Source organism: Myotis yumanensis, unplaced genomic scaffold, assembly GCF_028538775.1.
Source record: "Myotis yumanensis isolate MYYU_CA2020_CCGP unplaced genomic scaffold, mMyoYum1.0.hap1 SCAF_5, whole genome shotgun sequence".
NCBI classification, from domain to species: Eukaryota; Metazoa; Chordata; class Mammalia; order Chiroptera; family Vespertilionidae; genus Myotis; species Myotis yumanensis.
This window is the reverse complement of record NW_027223756.1, coordinates 58,132,459-58,143,214: the sequence shown is the minus strand read 5'-3', so window position 1 is coordinate 58,143,214 and position 10,756 is coordinate 58,132,459. Positions and strand designations below refer to the sequence as shown.

The following is a 10,756-nucleotide window of genomic DNA, read 5'->3' as shown; positions in this document are numbered from 1 at the left end:
TAGCAATGGCTAATGCTTCACTAGCCTTTGCAGATGAATTGGCTGCAGAGGAGAAAGGTTGAGCTGGGCCAAAAGGAGGAGCTTAAACCTGTGTGTAAAATCTGGGAACCTGATTGAACATAGGCTGGGGGCCAGGATGAGGCGGGAAAAGAGACGGGAAAGACTTCCCCCACCTCCCGGTAAGAAGATCCCGTGATCAGCTTCAGCCACTGGCAGGCAGTCCTGGTCATCCTCAGAGTTTACATAAAGGGACTGTTGAAGCCCTAGAGGCCACAGTGCTGATACAGGGCTCCCGGACATCATGCATTGGTCCTTGCACCCCCGGAGTTTAATTCTCTCCATCTACACTCTTTTATTCCTGTCTTCAACATGCCTAGCAGTAAGTATGCTTCTCCACAGACATATTTGTTTTACATGGAAAGCTGAAAAGTAAGAAAATATATGATAAACTAGTGAAATTTCTGTATTTTTCTCCTCTAGTTTGTTCCCCCCACAGACAACTGCTGCATCTCAGATAAAAGATTTGTAAGTAATTTTTATGGTTTGTTTGTTTGTTTGTTTCTGCTGTATGTAGATTGCAGAGAGGCAGAGGAATAAAAGGAATTCTCTTACAAACATTTGGCATTTTAAACTCTGTTGTTTTTGTTTTTTTTTAACATAGTCTAGCTTTTACCTATTTTTATTCATAGATTGTTAAGTGTGGCTTTCATCAAGATTTTAAATCACTCTGTTGTTGTATTTTCAGGGTCGTTACTGCCCGACTACATGTGGCATTGCAGATTTCTTGCTTAATTACCAAACCGAAGTAGACCAGGATCTACAGTCTGTGGAAGAAACCTTACGTAAAATCAAAAACAACACATCAGAAGCCAAAGAACTGATCAGACAAATCCAAACCATCTATAATCCTGATGGCCTACCGAAGTCAGGTGAGGAACTAAATACCACTGACTGAGAAGATAATTTGTAAAGTTCTTTTGCTGTTGTTTCACTGGTTCCATTTGCCTAAACATTTCTGTCTCTGATCTCATATTACAGATAAGATAGAAGCTGCTATTAAGGACTCTCAGAAAATGATGGAAGATATTATGAAATTTGAAGCATTGATTATATCACATGAATCAAGTATTCGGTAAGCATTTTTGTTGTTGTTGTTAATCCTCACCCAAGGATATTTTTTCAATTGTTCTTTAGAGAGAGTGGAAGGAAGGAAGGTGAGGGGAAGAAAGAGAGAAAGAGAGAGAGAGAGAGGAAGAGAGAGAGAGAGAGGGAAACATCAATGTGAGAGAGACACATTGATTAGTTGCCTCCTACACACACCCCAACTGGGACTGGGGATCAAACCTGCAACCCTTCCGTGCGCAGGCTGCCACTGTAACCACTGAGCTACACCAGCCAGGGTGCATTTTCGTTTTAACTTACTCTCCAAGAGTGATTTGGTTTTTACTTAATATTGCAAACTTCAGTGGAATTAACTTTTCCGCCACTTTTGATATTTAATTGTCATTATGCCTGGCCATCTGGAACTCAGTGGAGATAGCATCTTGAGTGCAATATGTGTTGCACTGGGTTATAATTGCTTTTTAATAATCATGTGGGAGAAAGGTGTTCTAGATGTCTTCAAATACTGCTATGGCCCCATTTATGAAAATGATCCCTCATCCCCGTTTGTCTTACACCACAAATTCAAATGGGGATTTGGGTGTGGAAACTAAGAATCTCTTTATAAGATTGTCAACAAATTGGTGGGAGGTGACAGCAAGCAGAGGCATAGGAAGGGTATAAGAAAAGTTAAGAGACTAAGTGTAACAAACATTACAAAGCTATGTGCTGATCACGGCACAGTGACTGTGCCATTATGTTCTCTCCTCCCTTCCCTTGAAGGTAAAATGTCTCTATTAATAACTTCCCAGGGACTCATTAACTTCCTGAACTCAGGATCTCATATACAGTTTTAGTTTTTTTCCTCAAAAAAAAATTTTTTTTAACTAAACTGTATTCAAAGTAGCATAAAAACTAGTGATAAATGGTGGCTAGGGAGAAGTGGGCAGGAGGGATTTCTCCTCTTTCTCTTACCAGAGGGCCATATTTACTGTTGTTGTATAATTTATAAGTTACACTAGTATTGCCCATCATTGAAGTTAAAGAGACTATTGTGCAGAAATTTTCTAAGGTGTAGTAAAGAAAAAGAGTGGTTGGGTACTTTTTCTATCTTTCTTCACCAAAAGATACACCGGGCTGTGCACTGTAGACCATGTTCTACCATTCCTGAATATGCACAGACAAGCCTGTGAACAACCACAAAAGCAGGATTTTTCACTTCCCCCAGCCATTTCCAAAGATCTGTAAATAGAAACATTGAGAAGGTCAGGAAGTGTCTGTTGTTCTATTTTATATATGTAAGATAACACCCCAAATACTTTCTCCATGTAAGTAATAGATTGTAGGCCTCAAATAGTCCTCAGTAGGTCCGCAGTGGAAAGCATAATTCATCACATGCGAGTCCCTGAACAGAGCCTTTTCTTCCCTAAGAATATCCAGTCCTAAGAATGATCCTCAGACAGTCCTCCCGTTAACCAGGCTCTTCACTCCATTAGGTCGTTATCTGCTGCCCTTTATACAGATGGTAAAAATCTGTATCAAGGACAAGAACTTTATTATTTTCTTTTCCAGAAAGCTTAGAATTTTAATTCGCCTCAATTAAGTAACAGAATTTTACAGTTTTCCCAAGAAATGGAGTCATTTATCAGGAAGTAATTCTCAAAAAGATAAGGTAGTATTTTTAAATGAAAATACAAAATTACACCTCTGAAGGGTATGCTCTATTATCTTATTCTTCCGCTTGTAGATTTTTGAAGGATATATATAATTCAAATAGTCAGAAGATCGCCACCTTAAAACAGAAAGTAGCCCAGCTTGAAGCAAAGTGTCAAGAGCCTTGCAAAGACACAGTCAAAATACACGATATAACAGGGAGAGGTAAGTGACACTTTGATGTGGGGATTAATATATTAAGCAAAAGAGATTTCATCTTTTAGAATGCATAGGAATAATTTTGAAGGTGCTTAGCCATGGAGTCTAATTGTACCCAATTGCTCGGACTTTGCTTGAGTAGCTAAAAATAGTTTGAAAGGAATGATGATGTGAGAAGTAAGACAATGCTTTGTGGGAAATGAATAGTTTACAACTTGCTAAACGCCCATGTTCAAGGCTGGCGCAGTCTTACTGGATTTCAGACCACGGTATAGGCTTCTTCGTCTTCTTCAGATTGTCAAGATATTGCCAATAAGGGAGGCAAAGAGAGTGGGCTTTACTTTATCAAACCTATTACAACTCAGCAGCAGTTCCTAGTCTACTGTGAAATGGAAAAAAATGGAAATGGATGGACTGTGCTTCAGAAGGTATGTCCCCCCTCACCCTGTGTGTTTAATAAACACTCAAATAAGCATCAGCCTTAGGCTGGATACTTTTCTAAGCACCTTGTGAACATCAACTCCATGAATCCGCACACCTTCCCTGTGGGATTGGTACAATTATTACCTCTATTTACAGAGGAGGAAACTTAGGCACCAGAGGTAAAGTCACTTACCCAAGATCACAAAACTAACTAGTAAGTAACAGAGTCAGGATTGGAACCCAGGCGGTCTTATTTCAGAGTCTGTGCTTTGACTGGATACTGTGCTGGCACTGCCATTGTCGATATGTGATAGCACGTAGTCACAGAATCATCGTAACAAAAAGCCCCACAGAGAGTAGGAAAAAGTTATTGAAGTTGAAATCTTAAATTGTAAAAACCACCACTGAGTGTCAAACTTATAAAAGCAGAACTCATTTTATGCAATCAACATAAGGAAAGACTACTGTATAGCTTTTTGTTTTGTTCAGTTTTGTTTCTTTTAAATGAATAAAAGCTTTGTTTAAGGGTTGCATACTTTACTGGAGTAAATCTGAATGATCCTACTCCTTTGGAACAAACAGTGCTTACTGGTTTCCAATTGTATTCAGCTTTGGGTTGGAATTTGAAAAAATGAAAACCTAAATAAAGTTGGTGAAGTTCCCTGACTATTCAGGTGAACACACACACACACACACACACACACACACACACGCACAGCCCCACAGGAAGCCGGAAAGGTCTTGTTTCATCAGTTAGATCAAGACCTACAGCTCCCAGTTAAACACAGATACAGTCCCACAGAGGATTCCGTTGGGCTGTTCCCAGGCAAGGGCCCTTTGTTTCCTCTCTGCCAGTCCCTGGCAGTTGCCGCAATCCTTCTCTCTGTTTACCTCTGACCACCTTTACGAGTAATCCTGCAGGGGGCGCTCAGAGGGTGTGTGTGGGGGGGGGGGGGGCGCGGGGGAGTGCTGGTTGGCAGACAAACTGAGCAATGAGTTGACCTTTCCACCATCAGTACAAGAATCAGCAGTGACCCGCTGGAGTTCTGAAGTCCTCGAGGTGTCTTTTAAAAACTACCACTAATCTAGAATTGTGCCCTGCGCTCTTTAAGTATTTCTCCAACATTCCCTCGTGTAATCCCTGCAATAACTCTAGAAGTAAGGATCATTATTCTTATTTGACAGATGAGGAATCTGAGGCAGCTTGACCAAGGTCATCTAGTTAGTCAATGATGAGATCAGACCCTCCGTATTTTCAACAAATGTTTATACCGTTTTCTTTATGTGCACTGATAATCTGTTCTCTCCTTTTGCCTGTGCATGTGTGTAATTAGAGGCTTGATGGCAGTGAGGATTTCAAGAAAAACTGGATCCAATACAAAGAAGGGTTTGGACATCTGTCTCCTACGGGCACCACAGAATTTTGGCTGGGGAATGAGAAGATGCATTTGATAACCAAACAGACTACCATCCCATATGTATTAAGAGTGGAGTTAGAGGACTGGACTGGCAGAATCGCGTACGTTTAAAAAAGACTTTGTGTTGTCCAGAATGTGCATTTTCCAACCATCAACAGACCAATGGCAGAGACAGCTTCACAAATGCAAAGAACACATCCAGCCATTTCCTCCACAAGTCATTTTGGTTCTTGGGCAGCCCAAAGAGATGGGTCCCCTCCAGGCTGGATCTGAGTATTTTGGCACAATCTACTTACCCCGGAGCCACACAGAACCATTGCTGATATTTACTGAGCATTTAATATTTAATAGAAATCGAGCATGAAATTATAATTTGATCTAGTCTTAATAACTCTTTCATGAGGCAGGTAATATTGTTAATTCCAGGTTAACTTTCCAAAGGTCACATTGCTGGTATACGGTAAAGATTGGATTTGAACTAAGGTAGTTTGACTCTACAGATCATCTTAAGACTATGCTGGTTGAAAAGCCAATCCAGCCTCTTCAGATTTCCTGGCTGAAATTAAATCAGCTAGCTCTTTCGGTGAGATAGACCCCCTCTATGCTCAGAGCTATCTGGGGGCTTTGAGCATTGTACACCTAATTAAAATTCAGAGAAATATCCAACCCTCTTTTTATGTCTAGGAAATATGTTTTATATCCAAACATGTATTTTTATTTATTTAATTTTCACCCAGAAAGTACCATAGACTTGCTCCTGTGAGAATATCTCCAGTTTCACAAGTACTGGAGATCAGTGATTTTCTGGAAATCTCTGTTCATATACTATGGCTCATTCTTCCATGCACTCCATAGAATTCTGGCCCTCATTCATATTTTTTTTTCCAGGGGAGAACTTCTCTCTGATCCCCCAGCTCATGTTTTGTGGGCCACACAGGGACCATTTCTTTTATGTGATGCTCTAGGAAGCCATCCTTATTGCCACGACCACATTGCCTTAGGACAGAAAAATCCCACAGGACCTCACCCTTCAGATTGAACAGCTAAAGGAGGTGTAATTCCTTTGGTGCACTGACGGTCATGCACTGTCAGCTAATTACTGTGGTTTCTGATGACTGTATGAACAATGCTAACCATTTAGATAAAAGTGAAAATATAAAATTAATCAGATTCATCCACACATCTGGATTTGATTTTAGGATCCTATAGGCTTCTAGACCCATCCTGGGTGGTGCTGATGAGCACTGAACTGGTTCATATAGTCATTGCCTCTTATCAAATTTGTAGAAGAGTTCATTCAATGAACACATTTGAGACTTAAGAAGCAAACAACTGTTCTATGGGAGAGGGACCTTTTGAGATCCCCATTGAGGCTCAAGATATGATATCTCTATTTCTTTATAGCACTGCAGACTATGCCATGTTCAGTGTGGGGAATGAAGCTGACAAATACCGCCTGAAGTATGCCTACTTCATGAGTGGAGATGCTGGAGATGCCTTTGATGGCTTTGATTTTGGCGATGATCCTAGTGACAAGTTTTTCACATCCCACAATGGCATGCAGTTCAGTACCTGGGACAATGACAATGATAAGTTTGATGGTAACTGTGCTGAACAGGATGGATCTGGCTGGTGGATGAACAAGTGTCATGCTGGCCACCTCAATGGAGTTTATTATCAAGGTATGGCTTTCTTCCTTACTTATATGACTTAGTGTGCAGTCTATATTTTAATAAAAGGTATAAATAGATTTAAGGACATGAGAAACAATTAGTAATTACATTAGGGGGCTTATTATATAGTTCTATTTTTAAATAATAAATTTATAATGTATTACAATACAAGTAAGTATTTTCAGTATAAAAATTGCATTTGCACAAAGAAGCTATACAGTAACAAATGCAATTACACTACACTGGAAGCATGTCAAAGGTGAGTGAGTGCCACATATACAGTGTCACAATTCACATGACACTTTACTAAGAATAAACTATCTCAAGGCCATGTCCTGGTCTGAAGCTGTCATAGGTCTTTCAATTGAACTTCCTGGTTCAGGAAAGTATTCAAAAGCTGCCAGAGGTTCATCAGACTTGATGACTCCACGTTCGGTTTTTCAAGATAAGCTATAATCCTCAAGAGGACCAAAACATAGGACTGAGGTAAAGAGATACTAAACAATGAACTTTTCTGTTGACACAAAATATTTACACGAATGCTTTCCAAAATGTTGTTATATTTAACAGGATGGGTCTATCACACATTTATAACACTGGCAGAAATAACACTTCAACACTGAAGTAAAGGACAAATAGTCATACATTAACAAGAGTATCAATCTCCTTTCTTTCTCTCACTTCATGCCAATTTAGTTCTTGATATTAAATCACAATTGAATAATACTATGATTATAACTCAAATTGGTCCCTCAACAAGAAATCCACCTGCTGTAAAATAGCCAGTGGTTTGTCATTGTGTCTGAAATTATCAGAGTTGACATTTTGGGTTATGGTATCCCCTCCAAATTTACATATATATGATTTGGATGGATCAACATTACCATATTTATGCTTGTTAACACATTAGCTTGTGTCAGCTGAGCGGTGTATCAGATATAACCAATGAGAAGTAAGCCAGTGTCTGGAGGAATGGAGTAAAGAGCTTGAAATTGTTTGAAAGGGTAGGGGTCCATGGAAATTTGAGAGAAGAGTCCAGCCTATGAGTCTAGACACTTACTTTAGGATGGGGGAAGGCAAGCTATAGTTTGTTCTAAGGCTGGGGTAGTTATGAACACTGATTCTACTTACTAACTATTGTCACTACCCAACAGTTTTGTGTGGGGAAGCTCTACTGATGCAAAAAGATCCATTAAGATGAGCAATCCTACCTTCTCATGGCATTGTCCTAGCCAATAGATGGCTTAAATTCCTCTTTAAAATGATTTACATTTACCTTTTGGTCTTCATAACATTTTGTAAAAATATTTTTTTTATTGATTTCAGAGAGGAAGGGAGAGGGAGAGAGAGATAGAAACATCAATGATGAGAGAGCATCATTGATTGGCTGCCTCCTGCATGCCCCACACTGGGGGATCAAGCTGGCAACCCTGGCATGGGCCCTGACTAGGAATTGAACTGTGATCTCCTGCTTCATAAGTCAACACTCAGTCACTGAGCCATGCCAGCCAGGTTTCACAACATTAAAAACAAAACAAAACACCTAATTATCAGCTTGGGTCCAATACTCCCTTAGGAAATTACATGAGAACTGGTGCTTATGGACAAGGAGAAGGCAAATCAACCTAATCTCCACTTTCTAATGGAGATGTGAAGTACCAGTCCAGACTATTTTCTAAAGTCCCTCATACTTTCCAGTACAATTGTGTTTTCAGATAACTTGCGATCATCTGATCAGGAACTGTGATTCTTGCCGTTCTAACCTCCTTGAAGAAAGATGGTCCATAATAGCTGAGTCCAGGATGACTAAGCTCAGGGAGAGACACCAATTGGGGATCCTGGGATTCTAGCCCTGTTAATAGTAAATATATTTAAAGTGTGAATGTGACCAGAAAGTACAACACAGATGTAAGGGATCCTATATAATAAAAGGCTTATATGCAAATCAACGGAACGGGGAACGACGGGTTGCTATGACGCACCAAGGGGCAGACACTCAATGCAGGAGCTGCCCCCTGATGGTCAGTGTGCTCCCACAGGGGGAGGGCCTCTCAGCCAGAAGGCGGGGTCATGGCTGGTGAGTGCAGTGGTGGTGGTGAGAACCTCTCCCACCTCCGTGGTAGCGCTAAGGATGTCTGATTGATGGCTTAGGTCCACTCCCCTTGGCTGTCAGTTGGACATCCCCCATGGGCTCCTGGACTATGTGAGGGTGCAGGCCAAGCTGAGGGACCCCCCCCCCCCCCAAGTTCTCGAATTTCACACACAGGGCCTCTAGTTGTTTAATAATTCATTTATTATAAATATAAATTGAGATTTTAGTGATCTTTAGGGATATTTTCAGTTTGTTGATAACACTATAAATTTGATATGACAATGGTCATTATAAATGGCAGTTCTTTATAGACTCTCTGAGGTAAGGAAATCCAAGAGCAATGATATGTCCAATTTGTCTTAGGTGGCACTTACTCAAAGACATCTACGCCGAATGGCTATGATAATGGCATTATTTGGGCCACTTGGAAATCTCGTTGGTATTCCATGAAGAAAACCACCATGAAGATAATTCCATTCAACAGAATCCACATAGATAATGGGCAGCAGCACAACATTGGGGGATCCAAACAGGTCAGACCAGAGCACCATGTTGAAATAGAAACTAAATAAATCATTTTACTCTGAGAATGAATTTTTCATTTCTATTAACCCACAATGTTTCAGAAACTTTTCTGAAAGTTCCTTCTCAAAATTTACCAATTTTGTCTGATATTAAGGATAGTTAGCCTTAAATGGAAATTATAACTTAGTTTGGATTGTATTCCCAAATTACTGGCTTTGAATTATTTAAAATTTATTTATTTGATGAGATAACATTTTAGCGTACGTCCTAGGTATATATGAAATAATTGCCACATTTTTTTTTACATCTTAATGACCACATGTTGTTTTATCTTGGTAATTTTTAAAAATTATGCCTTAAATATTTTAGTACATACTAGTAAAATTAGTAAATTTTAGTAAAATTAGGAGTAAATTCTAGCATTTCAAATGCCTAAGTATTTTTCCAAATGTATCACCCCTAATTATTCGTATTTAATTCTTTTTAAATGGAGACAATTATATGTTTTTAATATATTTTTGTTTTGGTCATAGGCTGGAGACGTTTAAAAGACCATTTCAAAAGTGAATTTACTTTTTTAAAGGACTTTATCTGAATGACAAATATAATATTTTTCATAAGGGACAATGGACTTGTAAAGCCATACTTCATTTTAAGAGAAAAAAGAACCCATGTTGAAAACTCCACTAACTGTTTTATGTTGGTGATAATTTATCTACATGCCATTTCAATAAACATTGTGTTTCCTAAGACTAAATACATGGTGCCGTTTATTTCTTTCAATTTAGTAATCATAGTTTGGCAATCATCAGTACTTGCTGAGTCCTCACTTTACACCAAACCTTAAACCTGCCTCTTCGGGAAGTATATGAAAAAAATAGAAATCATGGCTTTTGCCCTCCAGGCGATATAAGATAAAGATAGAAAAATACAGTAACTCAATGTGACAAAATTTGTATAAAAATATAAACCCAAGTTACAATCACATAACTAAGTTTCAGAATCCCCAAAGCATAGCTGGAGACATAAGGCTGTTTGGGAATTCTCCCACTAGAACCTTTGGTTCCAGACTCCTGTGGGCTTTCTGAAAGGACTTGAAATCAGAGCAGAGAAGTTTAAGGAACAATCTAAATCAGTCTCTCACTGAGAATCAGCGGATTAGAGCCATTACTTCATTCTGAATCTAGGAATATTGAGTTAGCAGCCAGAGATCGGGGAGGACCAGCTTTCCGAAAGGAGTAGTTAAGTCCACATCAGATTGACCTTGTAAAGTAATTGATTAATTCTAGGAGGGGAGGATCAGGTTGTTCTGAAATCCTGAGCTTTAGCTTTGGATTCTCTTCTTTTCCACAATTTCTTTCCTAATCCTCTTACTCCCTTGTTCTCGTGAGTCCTGATTTTAAATATCCTATTGAAATAAAAACAGGAAAGAGACAACCAGGTACTTGTGGGGCTTTGGGTAATAGGAATGCTTATTCACTATTTGCAGCACTCATTAATTCATGTATCCATGAAGCATCCATGCAACTAACATTTATTGAATGCTACTGTTGTACTAGGCACGGTGCTGGATATTGGGGATATAGCGCACCATAGTATTTTCCTCTCTTCCAAAACTGCTCTATTCTATCCAGTTTTCACGTTTCAAAAAA

The 10,756-nt window shown here is 39.2% G+C and overlaps 1 protein-coding gene across 1 annotated transcript; it reads left to right on the top strand.

Annotated features, from left to right (window-relative positions):
- Positions 1-288: 288 nt before the first annotated feature.
- On the top strand, positions 289-9,861 carry FGG (fibrinogen gamma chain). Its single transcript, XM_070415355.1, has 10 exons — positions 289-379; positions 481-525; positions 746-929; positions 1,039-1,132; positions 2,849-2,979; positions 3,268-3,401; positions 4,731-4,915; positions 6,219-6,496; positions 8,943-9,112; positions 9,638-9,861. The coding sequence occupies exons 1-10, from the start codon at positions 302-304 to the stop codon at positions 9,650-9,652; spliced, it is 1,314 nt and encodes a 437-aa protein (XP_070271456.1). The 5' UTR covers positions 289-301; the 3' UTR covers positions 9,653-9,861.
- Positions 9,862-10,756: the final 895 nt, after the last annotated feature.

Excerpts from the sequence above, each read along its gene's own strand:
- FGG (XM_070415355.1), top strand. The coding sequence starts at position 302 with ATGCATTGGTCCTTGCACCCCCGGAGTTTAATTCTCTCCATCTACACT. Across the intron at positions 380-480 it reads TGTCTTCAACATGCCTAGCA|TTTGTTCCCCCCACAGACAA; the intron begins GTAAGTATGCTT and ends TTTCTCCTCTAG. Across the intron at positions 1,133-2,848 it reads TCACATGAATCAAGTATTCG|ATTTTTGAAGGATATATATA; the intron begins GTAAGCATTTTT and ends TTCCGCTTGTAG.